This window comes from Mya arenaria, chromosome 13 (assembly GCF_026914265.1).
Source record: "Mya arenaria isolate MELC-2E11 chromosome 13, ASM2691426v1".
Classification (NCBI taxonomy): domain Eukaryota; kingdom Metazoa; phylum Mollusca; class Bivalvia; order Myida; family Myidae; genus Mya; species Mya arenaria.
In genome coordinates, this window is record NC_069134.1 from 28,108,520 (window position 1) to 28,135,862 (window position 27,343).

Below are 27,343 nucleotides of genomic sequence, written 5' to 3' on the forward strand. Positions count from 1 at the left end.
GATATCCGTTGACAACAACATACTGACTGTCACGTATACAAATATTTTTTTAAAGGTATATCCTGCCCGATTATTCAACAAATCAAAAAATCATCATTTAAAAAAAAGATGGTATGTTAAAATTATGAGCTTTTTGGTTTTATATTGGATATAATAATTATCTGGCAAGCAAAGGATTGTATCAGTTGAGTTTCGCGTTTAACATTTACATAACGAAATTGTCGATACATAAATAGTCCCTTATCCACCCAAATTTCAAATTTCAACATAATTTTTAGCACTATATTAAGTGTGTCAATGTAATCAATAAACGACAAAAGGCTATTAATTCAATGCAAAATAAAAAGAGCTTGAATTATATGAAACCGTTTGATCCCATTTCAAGCTTGCGGTTTGTTTGTTTTCGTGATGTTGTTGTTGTTTTTTCAGCGTTAAAATAAAAACATGGTCGCATATTAAATAAAATTTATAACATCTGAAATTGTTTTCAAAATAACCACTGAACTGGTAATATGACAACGTGTGACCAACCGGCTTTATTGTGCACCCGGCTATCGGATTGTTTTCTACACAAGTGAAAAAATGTATATGTGCATGTTCTATATTATAGTATGGACTGGCTAACGCGTGGTGACGTGCAATTTATTTAACAAAATCATTTAATTACAATGGCATCATTTTGGAACGTTACTACAGGTACGTGATATTGCTGGAAAGTTAAATTTGATCATTAAATAATTGTGGTTATTATACTTGACTTACGTAACGATTTTATATTGCTCATTTCCCGGTAAATTATGCATTAGGATGTACTTTTGTTCTATGTACTGGAAAACAAAAACCTCATTATTTTAAAACATCAATATTTATCAAAAGATTTATAATCATTTCTCTTTATCACTATAAGAAAGAGAAAAAAACTTGTATTCTCTTAACCATTGAATCTACGACTTACTATACTCCCCCTTATAATACTTGACTTACGTAACGATTTTATATTGATCATTTCCCGGTAGGATGCATGCATTAGGATGTTCTATATCTTTGAAAATAGAAACCTCATTCTTTTAAAATATTAAGATTGATCATTACATTTTAATCATATTTATTTTTTAAGTATAGAAAACTTATGTTCTCTTTACCGTTGAATCCACGACTGACTACTTCCCCTTGATAGCATTATTTAACGCAATGTTTACTTCAGGTGGAGTTTTGAAGTCGCATTTAAAATGAGCTTTTCATGGAATGGTGGTCCTAATTTGCTTTTGCAAAAATGTGTGAGTCATTTGAATTAAGACGCTTATTACATGGATTTTATTTCGCGAACAATCCTTAGCTATCCGAAACCAGAAACAGCAGCTGACGTGGGACAACACACACACACACGCACGCACGCACGCACACACACACACGCGCAAGCACACACAGAGGAATTGAAGTTGTATTAAAGTTTGGACTGTGGTATCGGAATAGTACACTGAAACTTCGTTATGAACCATTCCAGACTAAAGAATCCAAACGTTTTTTTAAGTTGCCCACCGAAAACCTGGATTTTGCACATTCGATGTCAACCATGATACTTTCAGCTTTAAACGATTGATCTAGAAGGCTAGGAACCCATTCAAAAGCAAAACAAATGCAGAATGCCCAATTTTCTAAACGTATGTTTGTTTCATCCTACCTTTTACAGTTTACATGAAATAAAACTGCCAAAGTCATGAGGCCAGACGACAACACGACATCACACTCGCGTTAAAGGGTTATGCAGAGACAGGGAGGGGTCGATGATCTGGCGCTAAGGGGGCTATCAAACAATCAAGCAATATTGCATACATTTTTATGATGGTTAGGTAACAGCTGGTTCGATTTTCATTCCGTATGAGTTTCCGACGTATAGGAAATAGAGGCTCGCAGGAATACGTATAGGAATCACAGAAGTAAGCCGCAAACACCTTTAATGAACGCAGGGCAGGTATGGTGAGATTTCAACTTGTTGAACCTTTGTTGTCTAAACAAGAATCGGAGGAGCATCGCAATCAAAGTTGTGCACGACATAGTGAAAACACAATTCACACAGTTTTAGTCTGAAAAGTAAAAACAATATATACCAGAAATATCATGGTGAATATTGAGTCAATTTATGATCACACTTTGATTATTATTGAAAATGCCTTTAAAAGTGTCTGGAACTGCTAGATAATCTCTACAGTTTTAAAAAGATCATAGCACCTACCTGTGATTGCATAATAGCTTGAAAAATTCGTCGCTAAATGACAATACATTCACTGACATACACCTAATAATTGTTTCTATAAGCGTTTAAGATGTATAATTAAGATTGCACTTATAAGGAAATGTAGTATATTCGATGTAAGTGAACTTAAAAGGCAAAAAGTGGTAAATTATCATTGCATGTAAATTCAATATTGAGTGCAAATAAGCAAACGCATCGTTTACTGCATCACAGAATTTCACTTTGGCAAAAAGGCTGAATGATAATGACATGTTCGTTGATTAGACGGCAAAATACATGTTTGCACTGTATTCCATGAAAACGTATATGCAATTGCTACATTATAAATTAAAAACAGGCCGCCAAGGCCACTAGCCCGTTAGCCTGCTAGACAACTATTCTTTCTTCCTTAAGAAATGATTGTTTTTGTGTTCGGTAAAAATAAATAACTATATGCTATGACAGTTTCTTATTTGTTCAATTTCAAAGCTATGTCATATTTGAATAGTTTATATCGTTTTAAAGAAAGGCAACAGGTTTGACACGCGTTTACCATACAACATGTATGTAGAGTTGCATAAGAGTATGATGATAAAACCAGAATAACCGCTTAAATCTAATGTGCTTTTAAAGCTGCACTCTCACAGATATACCATTTTTACAACATTTTTATTTTTTGTCTTGGAAAGGGCAAATTTTTGCGTTAATATCTGCAAACCAACGATATAAGATGGTTGACAAAAAACCAGATCGTAGATTTTCAAATGTCCGTTCGAAAATTAATGTTTTATGGCTTAAACCTTTACTTACGGTTTAAGAAAAGTGCATAAAACATCAATTTTTGAACTTAAATATAAAAATTGTCAAATCGTTCAATCTGTGACAGTGCAGCTTTAAACCCTATACCACTTGGCGTTGGCAAGTGCAATCAATGAATCATTTTTTTATTGTCAGACAAGCAATGACTTACTTCTTCCTATATATATATATATATATATATGGATTCACTTATTTGACTGGATAATTTCAAGATGCTTCTCTAAATGAATGCATTCGTTTAACCAATAGTAGCCGCGAGTAGTAAATACGCACTCTGATCACTGGACCTGCTATGATTTACCACTGAACAAATTACATCATGGTTTACTTCGCGCATGTGCAATAGTGCTGTTAACTCGTTTAAAGGAACATATATATACCAAACTGCATCAACCGACTCTATTTAACATTAAGTTTACTGAAATTGTAAAGAAAATGTCGGGCATGCAAAGCGGAACCACAAGTAAGGTTTAAATTTTATTTTTTATTACTGCTTTACATCGAAGATAATGATTTCTAATGAGAGTATTAAATTATTGTACTGATGTAACTTTCTTGAATTTCAGTTATTTTCAGACTTAATAAATATCTAAATATTCTGAATAATTATCTATATTAAGAATGTTTGAAGTATTTATATTATACAATCGTAATTGCTGTTACTCATCCATGTCAGATGTGGTTTCTGCGCCATTTATGTAAAATTCAATAGATATTAAGTTCGTGTGTACCCACTTACAACCTCTATTTTTGAAGGATTATTTAATATTCTATATCACGAAAATATGCTTGATTTCAAAAGAGACTGGATTATTAAAACAGTCCACATGGATAAATAGATAAAATAGCTAAATATAATTTGGATGAACTGTGTTAATGTGTTTATTTTATACATTATACATTTAATTTGCATTTTCAAGTGATGTCGTAAGAGCTTTTATATGACTCATATTTACATCTATCAATAAGGATAAGCACTTTAGGTCATAGAGTGCAATCTCATTGAATCAACAATAACACGGATATACATATGCTTCTTGGTTTAAACAGTGTTTATTCATATGATGTTAATATATCAGCATATTACAAGTATACAGAAAAAGGATTGAAGATATAGCTAAGAGCTAATATTAAGAATATGCTTCTGAAAGATATTCACATTGTTTGTTCAGACCGAATCGATTTTTTTACGGAAATGATCTATTCTTAATTTGACAAATACAGTTTGGTTCATCAAATCTCACACGGCGTGTATCTATACGAAATACCCTTTCCAAACCCTTCAAACAAAGCCCTTTAATCAAAACAGTTAGTCGAAAATGTAATGCATCATTTTAATAATATACGCCTCCGTTCAAAGACAATCGTTAAAATGCACATATTTCGAAAGCTTCGGATCGGAACGAATTGCTTTTTCAGACGTGTCTGTTTTTAGACGATGCTCACTTTTAATAAATTTCGTTTCGCTTATCAATAGCGCCGGTTCCAAGTTTCCGTAAGTTTCCTTTCGCAACGAAGCGCATTTTTGGACGCGTTAATTCCGAAGTTGAGTGTGGTTCAAACACATTTGCAACATGAAAGACCATATTTATTCAAAGACAAATAGGCTTTTTCGAACAAAAATATACCAACTTACCACATCCTCGTCTCCTGTCTTCTTATGGCGGCAATCTACTGATTATTATTAACATGCAAATCTATCGCTCTTAACCGCTATTTGAGGTGAAAATTTTACTTGCTTTGAATTTTAGTTTGAGTGTTGTCAGCCTCATTTAATTCATTTAACAGGCACATGCGTTTTCAGTGATCGGCATAGAGCCCTCAGGGCAGTTAAAATAATATCATCAGCATATGTTTTATCATTACTGGCATACATGCATACGGTAAGTAGCGAAGACGGATAATTAAGAAGAGGTGTCCATGTGACCTTTTGCGCTAAGAGGATAAGTGTCATTTCCTTCATATGCGACGTCTTTTCTTGAGTATATGCACGTGTATGCGAAGAAAAATTGTGCATAATAATACGTATTACTTTCATTGAAACACTTCTTATAGTATTCGTTATCGAATTCATTACACGATGACACATTATAGTTTGTAGGTTTGACCAAACTGAAACGCAATTAGTGTCTAGACGCATGCATCCGCCGATGGAATCGCCGAAAAGATTCACATTTCATAAGTTATCATTTAGCAGAGCTCAGACAACAAAATATATCTTTCAGCAAGAACAAATCACCAATTGTTCATATAGTACCAAGAACCCACTTATTTCCCATTTAGTCAATAATTGGTTTCGTTAAATGATTTATATAGAAGCTCACGCATTCGCAATGACTTATTTAGAAATACAATCGCGGCATTTCGCATCGAACACTCAGAAAGGCAACATCTATTTTTGGACATTTAAACAATATTGGCCCGGAGTTGCGCCCGACCTGCCGATTTAATCGTTTAGAAGACAAAACACAAATACTCACTACTACTTTTTTCCTTACATTGTAGTTATACGAAACACTATTCAGGAATATTTACTATAAGGAGGTGGTTTCTTTTATATTTCATTCAATAAAGTGTTTATGATTATGATCGTGTTCCGACTTTCGAAACTGCAATCTTTTACTCCTTCATATTGTTCAAGATGGTAGAATCGTTTATCAGACTTGTTGTTGTTTTTGAGAACTTCTAACAGTTTAAACCTTATCCTGCCAATATTTTTCCTGTGAAATTGACACTCGCGGGGTTTTGCATCTGAATGTGTTTTATCTAGCAGTAGGAATGTGCATCACACTCATGACTTGAACACACTTAATATCGAGACACATTAAAAAAGAATAACATTATTTTATCGGAGAAAAAGGATGGCGGACATAAAAAGCCAAATGTAAACAACCAGCTTTGTTTTTCGTTTACTCTAAATTATCCAAAAATAATATTGACTGGTCAATATGTATCCAATGAAATCAATTTAATGAGTCAACTTTCGGACAGATAACCTGTGGACAATTTGTCTAAGTTTTATACAATTGGCTGCTAAGATTACAATAGTTAACCTTGAGCGTTTCATTCCAAGGTGAGCCGATATAACAATCGAAACAGAAAAATAACAAATATATATAAGTAAGTTATTTTGCAAAAGTTAATTCTGAAAAATGTCCGATGTTATACCTAACGCTAAGTTTTTACGCAAATTTGACAGGACTCAGAGTAATAATGTTAAGCTCTTTTCATACAAGCAACTTCTCGCGAAGGATAGATCCGGTTATCACGAAGAATATTTTGTGCACTTGATACATGATTTAATTATATTTTCTTTAGAACTTGATATAGTATTATGTGTGATTTTGAGAATTTGAATAGATCAAACCGGAGATTTGTTAATGCAACTGCCATTTCCGTGCCACTTTTTGCCTGTTAGATTAACACAAGGGGCGTAGCTTGACGAAACTATATGTGTAGGCCACTTTCTGAGGAGGTGGCGGGGTCACGAGGGCATGCATCCCCGGGATTTCGTTTTAGCTAGGTGGTCGTGGGTGCATTTTAGCGTATATTTCTTTGTTGTTAAAACATTTATGAGAGTAACGATATCAATATGTTTTACATTAAATAAAAAAAATTATGTAATGAACAGCGTCAAAGCGCAGACTACTGGTATGCAAATTTCGACAAATTATATACGTAACATTAATGTCGTATGAATGTGTATTTTGGTGAAAAGGAAAATGATAGATTTGAAATACCTGGTTTCCGATATATTAATTATGTTTTTATTGCAGATTTGGCATTTTTTTTTTTTTTTTAAATCTGAAAATTGTGTAGGCCGCGGCCTACACGGCCTATAGGAAGCTACGCCCCTGAACACGCGCTTTCTGTTTGCATCTAAATCATTTGTATTTATTTTTATTTGGAGTATGAAAGAATAGGCAAACTGATTCTAACGTTACTTTGTTTAGCAAATATGGTTGTCTGCGCTAAACAGACGGCATACATCCGAAGATCCTTATAGTTCAGACTGAGCGTTTCATTCTAAGATGTCATTCAGTACAGGATAAAAACAAGTGTATAGAATTGCTGGCATTTGAAAAGATAACTCTGAAAAAAACTTGCACAGCTACATGACATCTCACAATCCGGACAAAAACGCACAATCATTTGTACGCAACTTTGACAGGCGGTCAAATAATGCTAAGCCCCTTTGACAACACGATTCATATAAGCAACTTCGCGTGATGGATGGATGCGACTTCACGAAGAATATTTCGTTGATATGTCAAGGGTACAATAGTAAAGAATGACACAAAAGACAGCTAATGCGTTCCATCATTTACCCTCCAAGAAAAGTACAAAATTTAATTTATATTTGTTTTTTAATTGTATATCACTGGCTGAATTTACATCTTGCTATAGTTTATCGCTTTTTTTCAACGTCTCCGTTGATCTAAGGTATTTTTTATCTTCCAAACTTACAAAAAAAAAAACGGAAATTCATACAAGTCTCACAAATCATGACTTAACAAAATCAACTTCAAACCGTAATTGTATAGAAAATATACCAGCTTGCGAAGGAACGTGAGTCTCGGGGTAACTAGAGATATATAATTAAAATAAATTGAAGGAGTATGAGTTTGCACTGAAACTGGCTATGAGATTTGTAAATGAGTTTCCGTTTGGTGAAGATTTCATTATCATGACGGAATTTGACAGAAGACATATAGGAAGTACCGTGCGCCGTCAAGATTTGTACTAAATGACAGGGAACGTCACATAAGCTGAAATTTAATCTCTGTTTTCCAAATCTTGATTTATGGGGACCCGTAGAACATGAATATCAGTAATTAATATTCAAATTGTACTAATTATTCCGTCTGCACATGAACAGCAGACCTGCGCATTAAATTTCACCTAAGCATTAATACGCTGTCATGTTATTATCTCTGTGTATAGGGTAGCTTCTTGCAGAATAATATGTCATCTTATAGGCTCATGGCCAATCCTCACTGGCGAGTCTAAAGTGCAACGAGAGTTTAATTTCCATAACGACGTAGCAGCATTTTTGGACGGATATCGCGAGGTTAATGCCAGAAAGCACTTAACACCATAAAAATATTGTGAGCTTTAGTACATTGTGGCATTAATTGCACGGAATAGATTTACTTGCAGGCCCTCATACCCAATTGGCTGGTGGTTCGATGCAATGTGGAGTACACACTATTTTTTAACCTATTTTGTCGAACAGTAATTGACGTTATGAGTCCATGTTGTTGTTGATGTTTTCTATTCAAAATTCAGAAGAAGAAAATGGAATACTACGTGGTACATTGTGTACATTGTTTCTGAATTTATTTTTGTCGAAAGTTAATGTCGACTGTCGTTATGTTATATATATATAATTATATATATATACTCATAGCTTTTTCTGCCCCCTGCTACAAACCAACTGTGATGTGTCGAAAATATGACAAATGTCTTCAGCTTTTAAATACTTTGAGCCATGATAGAGTAGAGGAATCGCTTTATCATGGTCCCCCTGTGAACTCTATTAGCATTCCTAAATAAAGATCACTTTAAACACTCCTTGAAATCCTAATATCAAAATGATAAGGTGTCAGATTTACAAGACAACGTGTTTTAAAAGTATGTCGAAATACCCCTTAATCTTCCTGTTTGGCCTTCGCTTTAAACATTACGTTTTCGCGAGAGCCATACATACTATGAGTAATTTATACCTTAACAGTTTATCATACACTATCATACACAGCACTCTTCCGAATTTTCATTTAGTTAATGTTTCAAAGAGGGAAAACGTAAGTTTGCTAAGGTGTTAGCGTAAAAATTAAACCGTAGTTTTAGAAATATGTTATCCTAGTTTGAGCTTTTAATTTAATTTCAAAATGCCAAAAAATAACATGAATGACCGTATTAAGAATACGTGTTGGAAATACGAAGTTTTGCTATTATTATTCATATACAGATTATGATATTCAATTGAATAGGTCATAAACTGTGAATTGCATGATCACTCAGTAAATAGACAAAATGTCATAATATTAATATTTTGCTTCGTCACGGTGAAACAGCAAATACCAAATACGAGGTTCTCATGAATCGAAGGCTTATCATTTTATTACAATGCTCTTTCAAACTTAATTGGCCATGATAAATAACAATTATGATTAAAGCTTAACTTGTTTAAGCATGGATATTTAATCTTAATTCCATTAATTACGCGGAAATGAATTAATAACTTTGTTATATGATGATTTATATTGCAAATGGCCAATTAATAGTAATCACTTTGCGTCGATTTGTCATGGTTTTGTTTTCTTTCTTTTCCCTTCTTTATAGATAGTTAATAAAAAATCTTTGAAATGAAAGTACATGTAATACAAAAGTGTGATACGAACGTACACGAGGGTAAGAATATCTCTTACAAGATGATTTAATTTCTTGTGTTTAGTTTTTTAGATATTATTGAGACCCTAATTATGAAAAGCATAACACATTTGGTTTAACAACTATTTTCCTTAATTTCTAATTACTTGATAAATTTCAGAACCCTTTTACCGAAGACATCTATACAACATTCCAGTAAACCAATATTACAAAGCAGACCAATGTCATAAAAGCCACACGTATATCTACGGCTATCCCATAAAGCAATATACGTTCGTTTCTGGCGTTCTAAATGCGTTTCATTGTAAGGTTTGTAGAAATAATTCACAAATTCATTTTTTGGAGTTCGCCATACAAATATACGTTCACATCTGGAGCACCGACCGTTCGTCAAAAACGCATCCGCTGGTAAAGTTTGTATATGTCATATGTTCATCCATTACGTTTGCTTTTAAAAATGCAACCCATTATAAGGTATGTATAATTCGTATGACTCGAGACAAGAAACCTTTGGTTTACCATTAAGCGTTCGTACTTCTGTCGCTTACGAACATATATAACATGTGACGAAGTACGTCTGTCTGGGTAATAAGATGGTCAGTTTTTATTGCCACCACACTAAAGTATAGTATATGAATCAACCATTTCTTTTAAAACAAACATATTCTAAGATGGAAGTATGGGTAAATTATTTTAAGTTTGTAATTGATTCTGTATTGTATTCGTAAGGTGTTATTATAAATCTTGGTCGTTTTGCAGAGGTGCTCGTGTAATATCGCGTTATTTTTGTGGATAGAATATACAATAATAAAACGAGTTATATGTATACCCCATGTTGTTTCTTTCTAGTATTCCCGTCAGCATTAAGCTAGAACTACATTATCATTACGATTACTGTATGACAAACACGCTGTTTCGGTCGTGAAAGGTTGAACAATTTGTCATTTCACTTCCTATGTCAGTTAAAATAAGAAACGAAAAATACAAACTGACGTAAATAGTTCTAAACTGTATATTTTATCATAAGGATTACACAGTACACATATGTAAGCAATAACCTGTCAAATGATACCTAAATGACATGAGTGGCCAGGCCTCAACACTCAATGTCATTGCCAATAACAATGTGTATATGTTCGTTACCTGTCCCGACGAATATCAGGTTAGCAACGCGGATAATACAGCGTTTTCTAAGATGTGTTTTTATCACATACATTTCTATAATTGCTGAGTAATCTATTGATTGTTGGTACAACATATCATGGAAGGAAGTTTTCGTTTATCTTTAAATAAACACAAATACTATGAAATTACTGAATTAACTAGACTCTGTGATATGCCACAAACTCTGGCTAACCCAAAAAATCATTGACACGAAATCACTTTTTATTGCAGATTTTGATAACAATGAAAAACATAATTAAAACAATTTCTAATTCTACCTTTACGCATCCATCAACCTTTACAATTGTTTACCATGCATCACCTAATGCTGGTGACTGCAAAAATGTTAAAAAAAGCGGGGAAGCGTTATGTCAAAGGTCAGAACTTTCATCATTGCTTATCTCTCCCCTAAATCAGCCCAGTCAACATACAAAAAGTTGCAAATGTATGACTAAAAGTGCTGAATAACGGCCATAAAATTAGACCATTTAAATGAAATGCCGAAACGAATTGAACGACACATCACCAAACTTGCTGTAAATGACCATAAACACGAATGGTGCGATTCACCATCAAACTTGCTGTAAATGACCACAAAAGTGGGCAGTTCGAGACACCACCAAACTTGCTGTAAATGACCACACTAGTGGGCAGTTCGATACACCACCAAACTTGCCGTATCTCAAAACGGATGCTACGAGACACCTCGAATTTGTTGTAAATAACCAAAAGTGATGCAAATGAGTGATGGTGTGTCATGGCTATAATAGGAGATATAGAAGTCCAAACAGTTTCAATTTAATTGCAAAACACAAATATTATGCAATGATATAGTATTACGTTTTACGACAACCACAACCCTTTTTATTTCATATCGATAGAATGGGAGACATCGCAATACGACTCTTCTTATGAAAATATTCAAAACTGGTTGTATGAACGGTAACACCAATTGATCTGAAGCTATTAATTTCAGACGGTCGTAAGACGGTTGAGCGGAAGTTAAACCAGTTCGGTGATTTCGAGGATGTGACGAACATGTCAGTGAACGACTGGGACTATCGCTGGTCCCTCGGCCAAACGAAGTTCCACATGCCCAAAGTGCATCCGTAAGTCCATCTTCACGCTGTTTCCATGCAAAAGAAACTTGTGTTATGCGTTTGAAGGGCTGTTTTCTCAGGACTATGGTATGTACGGACCTTCTTGATCTCGTATAGTAGCACAAAGTACAAAAGTAAAAAATAAATCGCAACAGAACTAACACAACGATCTCATTAAACGACACACAGTTGCACCAATGCATATTAATTGTATATCAATAATAGTTTTAAATCCACGTTCCGCCATGCGATACATCGCTTCGTCTTACTTTTTCAGAATATAAAAAAATGAGTCTGTCATGTATAAAATACAGACATTCTCTCATTTTTCTCGGACCTCAAACTTTATTTTCGTTTCTCGGTTAATTTATGTTATGCTTGCTATAAGCAAAGAACACCTGCCCTATGCTGGAGCTGATTTCATATTGAATGTTTGATTGACGTCTTTCATAAAAAAATACAAATTACATTAAGTAAAAAGTACACAAAAGAGCTTAATTATGCCTTATTGTCCGATATTTGTTTCGTTTTCGTTGAATTGTGCGTTGCATTTACGTTGAAAATAACAGCTAATATAAATCCAGTGTGATGAATATTATCTTTGAAAGTTTAAAGCTTATCAACACAATTATTTATTGGTAACCAAATTGCCTTTTCGTATGTAGATATCGTTGAACCTTCATTTTAAAAGTTATTCTATTAAATATTCTATTTCCCTCAAATTCCCATAACTGTAATGCTCTTTTAGCAAGAGCATTATTATATTTAACAGCTTACAGAAAATGTAGTAGACTGCTGGCTGCAAGTTTCATTAAATTAAGCACAACAGTAATACAAAATGCCTACATCAGACATTGAAAGCGCTGATGTACATGAGTTGTCTTGAATAACAGATGCATTGGTATAAAACATCTAAAAAAACAACGGTCAGTTTTAATCCTGTGCAATTTCCCGAGCTCTGCTATTGATAAGAAATAAAAGTTAAGTTTTGAATGATTTCCATTGTATTTACAGAATGCTGCAAAAACACATAGAAAGGCTGACTAAAGGCAAGAACAAAGCGTCCGTTTTTGTTTCTCTCTGCGGAAAGACACTGGACATGAAATGGTAACTAAATTGATTGAATACAGCGTTTATCTGCTGGAATAATGTTTTCTAAACATTGTCTTTCAAACTTAAGCAATGCAAAAGAAATTAAATGAAAGGATCCAGTGATCTAACAAACTAATATTAGCGTTCCTGTTGCCACAACATACACACAGTCGGTGAAATTGTACATCATAAATACTTAAGTTTGTTCTGATTAATTTGCTACCACTGACAAGGCTTCGAAATTGCTCATTTGTGTCAACAATGCCTTTGATAATAACAACTAAAGTGTTTTCGATACTCCTGTGCTCATCAGAAGGTAATCTTTAATAATCATTTCCCTGTAATGATTTGTTTCATGCGAATCTTAGGATTTCAACAGCAAACATTTACAGCAAGTCATCTTGAAATTTGCAAACATCATTCTGTAGTATTTTCCGCTTCAAAGACCTAATTTGTAATTCATGATTAAAACAGATTTTGTATAATCTTTTTATAGCATGCTTACGCACAGATTGATTGAAATCAATGCCCTTTTAATACTCTTATAAATATATTTTGGCCTTGGTGGTACGCCTTTTTATACGGACGATGTAATACATATTTAATTTTAGTAGCTTTCTAAAGTTAGATTATGCCTTCAAATATTTATACAAACACGGTCTTGTTTATTTTCTTACATTTAATCTGCTTGGGTATAATAAAGAGACAGTTCTGTTAGAAAATGGATAAAAGTAAACTACCATAGGGGGTAGGAAACTCTGGCCTAAATGACAGGGCAAACACTAAACGTTTAGTTAAATTTCAAAGTACACCTTGAGTAACTTAATATGAAAGGCTTAAGTGCACATCCCTGCAGAACACCACATTACGACTAAGTACTGAGATAATTAAAAATGCATCCACTTCATACAAATGTAAACAACCAACGTTGTCTTCACATGGTTAAGGCTAAATGCTGTGCATTTTTTTTATATTTAACTGGATGCCACGTAGAGCTGTTCCGCATTCAACCCGAGATAAACAATATACAATGATATACGTGGGAAAGGTCGGTAGACCTTGGCTGATCCTCAATACAAAGTATTAAGTGTTTGCGGAAGCAAAGCAAGCCTTTACTCAGTGTGTGATTACCTACGGCACGGCTGATGTGCTATTTGCTGAAATGACATGAATGAAATTCACCTGTCACGATGACTAGTCAGTCTTCAGTCCTTCAACAGCATGGAATGGGTCTTGCTTCCCTGCTATTATTTTGAAAGCATAACCGTCAATGGAGATTATATTTTGACTGGAACCAATCATACCTAGGCTCATTAATAGTCATTTTGGTGAATAAATTAATCTGGTGTGAAACATAATGCTATAGTTTGTAAATCTCGCTAGCATTGTATGTTTTGTATAATAAATCGAAATTGGTAGACAAAAATAATTGGTTAAAATTGGTATGTGTCAAAAATATCTATACCTAGTTTAATAAAGATAATATGACGATCATGGAGATAATTTGAATGTACTTTAAACAATCTGAAATTTGCTTTAACTATGTACTTCAAAATAAAATTCGACGTTTTCTTCAAAGCTACATCATGATGTCTTACTTTTCAATAAAGGATGATTACTTTGAAGTAACTAAGGCAATGTGGTTGCAAAATGGTTCACTTGTATCAGTACAGTTTTTGTCAAACGGCGACAGATAATGTGTACCATGTACGCTAGCCCTACAAAAGGCCACACTTTCATTACAAATCAAAGCACTGATAGTGCTGAACAGCTTGATCGATGTTTCGTACTATGTGATATTCAAAAAAGATCATATGAATGATAGCATGGTACTCGCACGCTCGCTCTCACACATGCCCGTCCACACACCCACTCTGCCGACATCTGCGTACATAAAAGCAAAAGGTGGTTTTCAGATTTAACTAAACTTGTATAGTAGTCTGTTATTCTATTATGCCTATCAACTTCAAAAGAGAATGTAAGTACAGTTGTAGTTTGTTTATATATATATTAATTTAATTCCGATCATAGCTTAAACTAAGAAAGTATAACACATCATTTTAAAATGTACATATTTAGATCCATTATCCGTAAATATATGGAAATAAGATTCATAAGCGCATTACTTACATACGCAGGGGCAAATATTTTTGGAACTTGCACACAAATAAAAAAGCATACATAGAAATACAGAGGAACATCACCAAGATTACCAAGAAGTTGGGGTATGAAGGCCAATACATCTTTGCAAAATCTGAATTATCTATTAATTGATAATGATAAAGGATATATGTTCTTCCATCTAACAAACGATGCTACTGGGTATATTTCGACTATTAAACTATTTTCACTGCTATAGCATTGCAAACAAATGGGAGAGAAACGCACTGAATTAATAATGTATTGTATATCTGAGTTCTCTCCGCTGTAGTATTTTGTTTATATAATTATTATGCTATATAGTTCCAGTGAGTTCAAACCCAGCACTGCAATGTGTTTTCCAGCTTTTCCCTTTCAAGTCCATGTTTTTATGTATGTTTTACCGTTAATATACGCAAAATATTACATGTACATGAACTTGTTTTGTAAATCAAACTTTATTCCAGGTATGTTTCAGATACTTATTTGCATCGAATTCTGTTGGGTTTTTTTTCGAGTATGATGGTCAACTCCACATGGTCTCAATTGAATTTTTGTGGTCTATCACAAAAGTCTTCAGCTAAAGCTCAAGCCTTAAAATCACTGATATAAACAGAATGTATATACTAAATTATGCAGTCAATGCTGGCCATGACATTTTGGTGAGGAAAATATGTTCATTATATTTGTTTAAGAAGTGATGGAAATAAACATTTTGCAGGACACAAACATATTTTTGGAATTGTCGATGATTTAGCAATCAGAACGTTTTCGGAAACAACTCGCAACGATGTTCCAAAATGGGATCACAGTTGTAATAAAATGCTTGTGTTATAACAACACGTGTCGAAAAACCAAACCGGCTCTTAGTAAGAGCCCGGCTTACACTCATAAACCTGTCGAAGGTATAAGTAAATGTAAAAAAAGGAATCAAAGCATAGAATAAAACATGCTTTTTTACCCAGAAATGTATCACCATTTACTCTACAGGCTGTTGGACGAGGGTCATGAGGTCATTGGTAACGAATGTGTCGACAGTGCTTGCAGGCAGTTCTTCGAAGAACACAACATTCCTTACACCAGCACCCCTCTTACAGGGATAGAGGGCGTCCTGTATCAGGTATAAAGCCGTTTCTATTATACTGTATATGTTTAGTTGTTTAAGGAGCACAACATACGCCATTCCAATCCCCCCTGTTGTCGGGCGTCCTCTAGCATATGCAAGACGTAGGTTTTAAACAAATGCAAACACGTATTATTATTTGTGGTCCGCAACAAAGGCCATGATTAGGCAATGATTAAGGCCATCTTGTATACGGCGTGCTATATATATTTATCATAGTGTGAACTATGTGTTTAAACGTTCTGTGTGGTACCGGTCAGCACACATTAGACCATGCACAAACAAGTTTCAGATAGACAGAGACAATGTTATCAGTTATCTATGGCGTTATCTACGTTTGAAAATAACACTACATAATAAGGTATCTGAAGAGCACAACATTTCCTATACATCATGACCACTCCCGATTAGAAGTACGTCCTAATACGTATGATGCCTTAATTGATAGTATTTAATAACCCCTATGTGCAGTCGCTTTTGTGTCAAAACAACCCCGATCGTTTACAACCCATTACTTTTTTGAAGTTTGAAACATGTCAAACGTTTACGTAATGAAGTGCGTAGCTAAGCTGTAATGCCGGTACTTACCTTTACGAACGTCTTTAAATGGAACTATGTACTTGTATAAGCTTTACGATTATTTTATTTCTCAGGCCACTGATGGAACTCCAATAAAACTATACCGATGTGATTGCTTTGATATTTCTAGGTATGTTATCTAGTTTAGTATATAACATATGTCCCGTGCAGTGTAAAAATATCAACTAAGACAGATAAATAAATGACGTATTTTTGTAAAATTAAGTAAAATGTACCTAGTATCATTACCATATAACTCTATTCCTCACGGCCTCCTTTGTTGACTTGAAGTTGTCTTTAACTTTAATTACACTGTCCATAACATACTCCCTTGAAGAAAACATTCCTCAATGTTGCAAACGTCTAGCTAAGGTGTGAATTCTGATTACGACTGCGCAAACGCTATCTTATCAAAAAGCATGTGATTAAGTTTGTACTTGTCAGGAGAGGAAAACAATATGACCTTATTGAAATTTCAGCAAAATCTGTGGACAATTCGACTGCATTTGGGACAGAGGTGGTTTTGTTGCACTTCCGGTGAAAGACAGAACAAGGTAAAATCCAGCCCTTATCATTATTAAATATTTAAATTTTATAAGAAATGTTGTAAGTAGGTGACCACTGACGTATATATCACGTCGACAACCATTTAACATCGATCAATTTATGGGAAATGATTCAATTATTCTTCGGAATGTATAAAAGGCGCCATTTTGGTAAGATATAATTTAATGCCGCAATATTGAAAAATATGAGATCACCGCATGACCCGTCTTGGATCAATTGTGTTGCGTTAGTAATGAATAAACACGGAATTATGTTCTCTTATATCGATATGACTGCCCGATAGCTCGGTGGAAGAGCGTTGGCTTCGTGTGCAGAAGGTTTGGGTTCAAACCCCGGCCGAGTCAAACTAAAATACGTTAAACTATGGTACCAGTTGATCTCTCCTAACGCTCACCTAAAAATGGTAGTGGCAGGACAATGGTGTACTCAGTACTGGTTCAATGCAGTAAAACTGTATCCCTTGTATCGGTGCTTTACACCGAGCACGTTAAAGAACCAAAATGTCACTTCGCAAAGAGCTAAGGTATCGCACACGGATCTCATTTACTTCACTCTGTTTCTTCAAGTCGTCCAATACAATATATGTATTTGACTGCAAAAACGCAGTCACTTTTATCTTATGTCACATTTTGCATTTAAACTACTATTAAAGTCGTGATGGCGTCGCGGCTGGGTCAATAATACAATGAAAAATAGAGGGACACGCCCAATAGTCAAACAATGAAAAATAAACCCTTTAAGAATGTACTCAATAGACGCTGGCAGAAGTTGATAAACTCAAATAAAGATAAGACTATTTATGGCATGAAAAGGAGACGGTTTGTTTATTAATGGAAATACTTGCAAAATCACTGGTTAGCCCACGTGCAGTGTCCCTATTCAAGTAGACAAACGTGACGTGATGAGGGATGTTGTATAAATTTCATCAGTTTTTAAATGCACATGTATTTGCATCTATCATAATGGACTATGTGTCGTATACTAATTTCCAGGTACGCCCTGGTGATGGCAGACTTGATGAAGAAGGACGGTCTATACCTTCTAGATTGCTTCCTTGTGGACAACAGCGTATTTGGGGGTACGTTCAACCTTTACCTCTATCATATTTTAAGTGAGGCAAAGGTGTGCATGTTGAAATGGATTTATCAGAATTGTAATTCGAATGCTTACAAACTATTTTAGAGACTAGGGAATAGTTTACATTAAGTTTTAGCTGGATTATATGTTTCGCTCAAAACTCATAAGTAAATTTTAACTAAATTAGTGCAAACAAAACCACTTAATTGGCCACAGGCAACGAACCATGATGTCTGATTTTGAAATACATTAGGCTACATCTTCTATTATAATAACATATTTGACTTTACCTTAACTCTGCAGGTCCTCCGTTCAACTGTGACCAATACGATGTCAAACAGGCATTTGGTAAGTATCGGTATATTTAGATTTTATTTGCTTTTAAAATGCCTCTTATATTTTGTATATTTCAATATAATAGAACTTATACAGAATTATTTAGTTCGTTTTCTTTTTTCTAGTATAATTTACCATATCATATTTTGTCTCAGTCCAGTAAACATTGTGTCTTTTCCTACAGGGAAACTTTGCAAAGTGGAAAAGATTGATACCGAGGACGCTTTTACAAAGTGGCAAGAGGCATGGGGAATTGACTCATTCATTGAAGATGTTTACCTGCTAGAAAAGAAATAGCTTCGAGAAAATGTACTACAGAAATGTATAACTTCATGTCTTGCATTGGTGGGGTAAAGAGAATCTTGACAATGATAACGGCTCTTTTTCGGCGTAGTTGTATAAGATGGGATTTGAAATATATGCTCTCTATTTCCTCTGAACAAAATACATATATTAAATTACATAATTAAGGCATCAAATAATGGTAATTGAACGCGGTGTGTAAATGCATGAGCATAACAGTTTTTAATTGGCCGATATAAACCAGTAAAAAATCACCAAAAGTGTAGGTTAACTAGTCTTTAAACAACGGGATAACCTGAAAGCCATCGTTAAGATAGCCCTCCCCGATAAACACTATGCATGAACAATAAAACAATGCACAAAAACCAACTCACTAGAATTACGGAAGTGTTGAATTAGAAGATTATTCATATAAAACAGTATTGAAACTAATGGTATTCAAGATTGAAAAACTGATTTGCCGTTTTTTCGTTTGAATACAAATTGTATTATTGTGTTCGTACATTTTGACTTAAAATGGCACGTGATTTAAGCAATACCTTGCTTGACTACCATTGAATTGTTTTTAAAATGTGTGTTATTATCGTGTGTGTTTTTGCAATTTATTTTAATTGTATGCAATCTGGTCATAATAGTAAAGATTTAGTTTATTTCATCTTAGTTGAACACCAATCGATAAACCTGGCCCGTCTTCCAAACTCTTGCCAGACAACATTGTTATCAAACCCAAATATGTTATTTTTGAAACTATATCTAATTGGGTGTTATAATTCTAATACACGGAACCAAAAAAGGGGAGGCAAATGTAAAAGCAAATGTAATGTGCAGTTTACAATTTAACAAATATCAAACATTATTGCATCTCCACTGTTGGTTTGTAAAAAATATTTCTTTTTCGGCTACCCTTTTACGAGCAGTATTTTTATAAATTAGCCTCAATAAATAAAAAATAAGAATTTATGACAGTTTAACTGCCCTGCATAGTCACGATTTGATACTGTAAATAGGCGTGTACATAAACTATATTTTGTTTTAATATTACTTCCATGGTGGTATTTTAACTAAGCTCTTGTGACTGTGATAATATCACCAACACTCACCTAGTGGCTATCATGTTTATCGTCTTCATCTTAAAGGTTTTTGCTTTAACTTTTAGCTTTGTCAGTACTTTAAATTTTTATGAATAAATTTGTATACATCGTGACTCGTGAGTTTGTTTTTAAATGGAATGCAGAAGCGTGAATAAACAAATTATCGCATGTTCCTTTAAATCTAAATTGTATCTACGTATGAAAGCATCTTCTATTGAAAGCATATATACTTACTACTTTTTAGCTAGACGTTTGCAACATTGAGGAATGTTTTCTTCAAGGGAGTATGTTATGGACAGTGTAATTAAAGTTAAAGACATCTTCAAGTCAACAAAGGAGGAATAGAGTTATATGGTAATGATACTAGGTATATTTTACTTTATCTGTCTTAGTTGATATTTTTACACTGCACGGGGCATATGTTATATACTAAACTAGAAATATCTACAAATACCTAGAAATATACGTCTGAAAGGAATGCCTTCTCCACTGGTTCTATGGTCTTCCGGAACAGGTCCGCGCATAGCTTCTCAAACCTCGACCTTGTGATTTTAGTGTACAAGTCAATACCTTCACACAGGCGGTCCGCGGATGCTTCGTGAGTTCTAACAAATGTCTTAGCCCGACTTTCTTTTTTCAATTCTGCGCAAAGTGATTCACCCGTCTATTGTCAAAGTCCTCACCATCCAAATGAGTTTCACCGGCATTGGATTTAATCTCAAAGAGGTTCTTTTAGCCGCTCAGATTGTTGTCAAGTCTTTTAGCCAGATCGGCGGCTGTCTGGTCATTGAAGATTCTAGTAACGTTGTGTCCCGCTATGACACCGCCTTTCTTGGTGGCTCGCCGCTTGGCGTCGTTGAAGTAGGAGGGCGCAATGACCACTGTTTTTCCTATATTCGCTTCCGCCGTCTCTTTCATTTTGGTCAGCACCATTTAGCCGATCTATTCCGGTGCTAACTTCTTTGTTGCACATTTCCCTGGACTTTTGGTTTTCAGCCAACCTTTTTTATCTTTGAACAGTGAATGTTTCATGTCGTTCTGAACGTTTGGATCGCTAAAATACGCTTGACGTTAAAGACCGTGTTGGTAGGGGTTCATGGCCGCCTGGTTCTTAGCTGTGTCCCCGAGCAGATGCTCAGTGTCCGTGAAGGAACCATAACTGGGCCTCGTGCGGTTGCCTTCGTCGTTGGCGATGACCTCCACTCGTGCTCAGGTCGATACCGATCATTACAAAATGCAAATGTTTACACAAACGAAAAATATGTATATTCTTATACGGCACATAAATACACTGAGTTTTGCTTTGTAGAAGTAGCTTATGGTTTTAATTTTCTTCCACGCTTTGTTATTCAAATTTTCTCACACACTAGCAGCCTCTGTTTAATAAATACATTGACGAAGTTTCGAGATGATTCACATCATTATACCGACATTCTCCCCCGCCGTTAAGAAGTTTCTAGAGCCGAGGGGAACAATCCATAAAATATTACAATGTAAACAAAACTGTCTTTTATAAACATTAAGGGAGATAAATCGAAAATAATACGATTTAGTATCAAGTATTGAGTATTCTACCTAATCGAAGAGAAAATGAAAGACAACGGCGCTCATTTTGATTGAAATTTGTATCCCAATTATACTTTGGACGAGAAATAAAATGTTAAGACTTTTAAACAAAATCAGGATGTTATAATTATTAAAACCCTTTTTCGACTGTGCTTGGTACTGATGTATACGATAGTTTGTCAAAGCTTTTGTACTTCCAATTGGGGTCACAGACTACTAAACTAATTCTCTATATATTATATTAGTCTTTCACGTCCCCAACACCACGTATTCGAAGAAACCTGCGTTTTTGTACTTAACATTAAACAACGTTAGAAACAAACTGGCGTATTTCTTAAGAAAATATAAAACTTGTTAAAATTAACCACTGCGTATTCGGTATAATAAATAAATCCGGTGTACGATGAAAAACAATGTGGTGAAAATATCAACAGTAAAAATTAGATTAAATAGATCCAGCATGTTCAGTCTGTCTTTGATTCACGGTCGTGTGTTACATAAAATAAATAAGGCGTGTAATAATGATTAGGTACTTCCGACTTTGTGTTATTTTCACCTGAATACAACAGTTGACCTAAAATATTGCCGAATAAAAACGAACTGATAAAAATATATTCACAAGTTGATTCACTGAACTCATATATACTTGATAGAAGTATATATTTACAAGTAGTTACACTGACCCTTTGTTTACATGATAAATGACTTATTTACAGGTGGTAACACTGGTCTCTTGTATACCTGATAATATAATGATATGATAAAAGATCAATTTACAAGTAGTTACACTGACCCCTTGTACACATAATAAAAGATCCATTTTAAAGTAGTTACACTGCCACATTGCGATTTGGAACACTAATTTCACGAAATTTTAACACAGGATTCAAAGTCAGACTTCGGTGAGAAATAATTCATACAATGATTTTAAAGATTAAGTGTACCGTTACCACCTCTATAAAGCACATGTAGGTTTTTCAAAACATTGATAACATATCGAAACAATTTAAATTCAGCTTGTCCAATTGGTGGTTCAGTGATAGAATGCTCGCCTGCCGTGTAGGCGGGGGCCCGAAATATTTAGCGTTGTATTAAACAATATAATATATAACGTCGCATTATTACAATGATATAAGAACAAAACAAGGTTTGTATCAATCATTTCAATCATTTTAAATGGAATGTGTGGTACTTCGTCGTTTCAAATATGCACTCACAGTAAATTTTGACAGTTCTCCCACAGGCAAAGGACTTGATACAAAAATACTACGCAAATGTGTGGAGTCAAGGAATCCAGCACGTGCCAAAATTTTAGTGCTTAATTTTCTATTCATATCTTGACCGACAATTTCAGGTTGTGTTTCATCGAAGTACATTAACGGCAAATCAAATCATTGTATACAATGTAGTTCGCATTCAAATAGATAATGCTTTTCGTCTTCAATTTGACCTAGTTCACATAGTCTGCATATTTTCTGATATAATTATTCTACAATACTACGTCCAGTTTCTACCCTCAGTGATAAGATTCCCATTCTCACTTGACTCTACAGTGATCTTTCATTCCTTCTTTAATTAGGAGTAATGGACTTCTCTGTATTAAATACACTTTTGAACTGTCAATATGCCCTTATGTTGGCAGGTGCCGAATTCCCTGACTCCAGACATTTGCGAAGTGTTTCTGCATCAAGTCCTTTGCTTGTGGGAGGTTAACAACTAGTTTATATTCAGACGTATTCGTTAGCCCTATTACACTGAACATTTCTTTAAATCCTTTGCCCAATTATTGGTGTGAATATGGCTATTGTAATGAACGATATTCACCGTCTTGGTTATTCTGTTGTCGTCCATTAATGTTAATCTGTTCCAGTATCGAACCATGCAGTACCAGCGCCGATAAAAACTTCGAAGATCTCCAGTGTCCCCGACTATGGAGAAAATGGGCGTGAAGCGGTAAACGCTAAAAATATCGCATTTTATTTACAATAGCCTGGTATTTTAATTATCCGCAAATGGATAAATAATAATCATGAATTGGCATAATACAGGATTTGTATAATGTATCAATCATTTTATAGCCAAGGTCGTTAAGATGATGAACTATTGTTGATGATTCCACCAAGACCATGACCTGCAGCTTTACCTTAGGCGTCAGTTGTGGCAAAAATCATTTTTCTCATGAAAAACTATTCTGAATTTCCTATATTTGTAGACCGTCTCAAGGGTATTACCTCCAATTATGAAAGTAAAAGCACTCCTCTGAGTTCAAGCGTGACAAAATGAATTTGGATCAATTCAATCCATTTGTTTGGATAACAACCCAAATTCAAAATGTTTAAATAAAAACGTGTATCGTCTTATCGTTTTGCGATCATCATCATACACGAAGGTACATTTCACCACATCGCAGTGCCAAATGTTATTTCTCAACGTCCTGGCGACACCTTTTACAGACTATTAAATGGTCAATTTGTAGGAAAATATAAGGTAGTTATTTGTTTTGAGACATGTATTAACTCATTTATTAACATTTCGTTACTAGCAGATCAGGTTGACCGTTTTCTTTTTTATTTCCAAACGGTTGAAGTTTCGATTTTTTTTTTCATTTTGGTGTATGTTTCTTTATAGACGTTAACAGCATCATCATGGAGTAATTATAACACCTATTTTTCTTCAACGACATCGTTGTAAGAAGCAAGTACATTATGACGTCGGATGAAAAGGCGGTGTCGTGGATGTTGAAATGTGGAACCTTATATTTTGAGTGAAAGTATAATAAAATAAAGTACTAGCATTAAAATAACAGTTGTAAAAAAGCATATGCTCTGGACACACTGTTATTTGCAAATGAATATAGCGAAATAAAGTTTTTAAAACATTGATCAACACCGTCCGAATTCACCCTGTGCATTTTGAGAAGTGCAATATATATAACAAGCATTTCGATTGACCTAGCGATTAGGCTTAAACCCTCCAAAAGTATCCGTACGTGTACAATTTACACTAGTTTCACTTAACACGACCATTTCAATCAAAGGTATAAATACGTTCACAAGAATGTTGAGGTGACAAATTATTTCTTTGAAGAGTTGAACAAAATATAGCGCATAATGTCATTGCAATCTGGAATTTATTTACAAGTTGGCGAGCAGTAGTAATAGATTCACAAGAAATAAAATATTATCAATGAATAAAGGAGTTCGACCATCATATATACTGCAAAGTTTTGGGAATTCAAAACCTTTAAAATCAGCAGGTTTTTCGAAGATTATGTGTTTATATTGTGTTACTGTGTTGTTCAAGTGTAGGGCATGCGTCAGACGGGTGCTTTTTGCGAAACAAGTTTACTAAGAATTGAAAGCTATTAATGAAAATTGGTGTCCAAGTAGTTTATATATAGACGTTTCTGTTCAACAACTTTAGGTAGGATATTTTACAGTGTTAGAGCTGCATTTGAGTTCACTGGAATCAAGATCAATGTTGATGTAACTAAAAATGATTTCTGGTCAATACATTTTGTGAAAATGTCGTTTTCGAATTAGTTTTTATTGTTATGGTCGTGGTCAAGGTCTATGTTACTAAAGCTAATTTGCAAAATAATAAAACATGTTGTGTAGGAAGCTTATGTGAGAACAAATCAAATACATAGCTTAATGTAAAAAAATCGAGTTCTAATGTGTGTCTGTTAACACCTCTGATTTCTAGTACCGCACGAACTAATTCATACACTATTTCATTATCTACATACATTAACAATTACAAATAATCGATATCGAAATTGACAACATGGAGTTATTAACTTATTATATATGAAATGTGGTTTTCTTCTGTTTTAAAGCAACAACAATAGCAAAACCAGAAAAACATAATATATTTACTTCTGCTACGACATAATACAAATAAAGCAAAAAAGACGTTAACAGCCATGGTAAATAACATAGAATTAATATCAATGTCTTGTTTTGTGCCGAAGATTTTAAGCCGCAACGTCCTCGATTTTTGAAGCAATGGTTGACCGTGCATCCACATCGGGTTAGGGACACGGCCTCGCGCTGAAGCGAATACGTACGGAATATGCTCAGTCATTTTTATTGTAAATATACGTCTTGCAAATCGTTCTCATTTAACTTTTTGTATTACATGCGTAAAATCAATTCGATATTTTATTGTCCACAAGCGTCTAGTTTCATTTGCTATTGAAGGTCTAAATTGTTGGGATCGGATGTTTACTTTGTGGGACTACTTTCTTTGGTCTTCGGAACTAAATGTATCTTACTTTTATATCGGACGTCATTAATAGACGCTCAAAATGCCGTCAAATGTCATGATTTATCAGAGTGACATCATGTCGGTACCATTCTTTACATACGCATTTCCTAGAAAACGTATTTATAGTAACTATATATATAATTCTTATTATTAAATTCTACAATGTGTTTGGTCTCGAAATATGAAAAATAATAGATGGAACCATTGATTTACAAAATTATTTCCTGCTTAAAATGTGTTTACCATCTAAATGAAAATATGAATTCTTATTCTGCCGCGGAAAATTATTGCGATCCTGACGTCGCGTTATAATACTTATCTTCAGAAATCGCGCATAGTTCATGGTATTCCCTATTTATTTCTATTTCCATAAGGTGTGTAAACTTTGCGGGACTACTTTCAGTTGTAAGACGGACATTTCAATCAAACGCCATTATTGAACGTGCAAACTAAAAACGTTTAGGGTGATCCGTTGTATCCGATGCCACGTCAGGTCACGTCAGTTTCTATCCTAAACCCAGATTTCATATTGTAGTATTTCTTACATGTCAAATTTATTTCCTAAAGAAATGCCGTAAATTGATACAATAATAAATATAAAGAAGACCTTACCGGCTTTAACGACGCACAGCGGAGTCGGTTGCAGCCATCGTAGTATACAGCTCCGAGAGGTACAGGGAATCCAAAACAGTGAATACACGGTCCTTTAAACAGATTTACAAAAATATGGGGATATATTTCAAATCGCAATTAATATTATATGTTGGAATAATACCAACATATTTCGCAGATACAATAAATTATAATTAAAACAAGAAATTAGTGTTATTACAATTGCGAAATAATTACAAAGTAGTTCATTTAAATTTGTCTTTACGGGGATTCTCTCTAGTATCCTGAATCAAAAATGAAAAACAACAACAAGATACTTACGGTAGACAAATCGTATATCTGAAATTTGAATAAGAACTTTTTTATTACAAGTTTTTAGTGACCAGATCATCCAGCAATATATATACTTTTTTCCCGTCAATACGTCGGCTTATTTTGATTTTAAATCCTGAAAAGCTTTCAGTACAATTCACATTGATTTTTACTTAATATCCTACTTAATTACTAAATTGATAACTCATACTCCCGTAAATGGAGTAGTGTAACAACGTATTCATACATGCGGATGTTCCTGCAATAAGCAAGCACCCAAGGACTAACGCTACTTTCATCTTTGCAGTCATGCACACACCGGCTGAATCACACAAACTTTTATACGAATGGTGAGATACGCGTAGAGAGTTGTGTTGATTGATTGATGAAGGCTTTTGTTTTGTTAAAGAAATTGATTAACAAAAACAGACCTTAAAATGTAAAACATGGAAATCTAAATGAAAATAAATCATCGAAGTAACGATGACATCCGTTGACAACAAGATACTGTCACGTATACAAATATAATTAAGACATATGCTGCCCGATTTTGTAAACAAAAAAAGAA

At 34.3% G+C, this 27,343-nt stretch overlaps 1 protein-coding gene and 1 pseudogene across 3 annotated transcripts; one reads left to right on the forward strand and one right to left on the reverse strand.

Moving 5' to 3' along the window:
- The first annotated feature begins 503 nt into the window (after positions 1-503).
- LOC128214301 (probable thiopurine S-methyltransferase) lies at positions 504-20,129 on the forward strand. Of its 3 annotated transcripts, none has more exons than XM_052920695.1 (9): positions 504-696; positions 11,586-11,718; positions 12,724-12,816; positions 15,931-16,060; positions 16,717-16,772; positions 17,122-17,196; positions 18,202-18,287; positions 18,590-18,634; positions 18,807-20,129. In XM_052920695.1, the coding sequence occupies exons 1-9, from the start codon at positions 669-671 to the stop codon at positions 18,917-18,919; spliced, it is 759 nt and encodes a 252-aa protein (XP_052776655.1). In that variant the 5' UTR covers positions 504-668; the 3' UTR covers positions 18,920-20,129. The 3 variants fall into 3 exon arrangements, with proteins under 3 accessions (XP_052776655.1, XP_052776654.1, XP_052776656.1); XM_052920694.1 differs by lacking the exon at positions 504-696 and adding an exon at positions 3,355-3,515; XM_052920696.1 differs by lacking the exon at positions 504-696 and adding an exon at positions 9,609-9,754.
- Positions 20,130-20,470: 341 nt separating this feature from the next.
- LOC128215182 (heat shock protein 68-like) lies at positions 20,471-22,426 on the reverse strand (annotated as a pseudogene).
- Between the last annotated feature and the right edge of the window lie 4,917 nt (positions 22,427-27,343).

Bases quoted from the DNA above. Each gene is read 5' to 3' on its own strand.
- LOC128214301 (XM_052920695.1), top strand. From the start codon at position 669: ATGGCATCATTTTGGAACGTTACTACAG. The intron at 16,773-17,121 runs GTATGTTATCTA...TTGAAATTTCAG, and splicing joins GATTGCTTTGATATTTCTAG to CAAAATCTGTGGACAATTCG. The intron at 18,288-18,589 runs GTACGTTCAACC...TTAACTCTGCAG, and splicing joins GGACAACAGCGTATTTGGGG to GTCCTCCGTTCAACTGTGAC.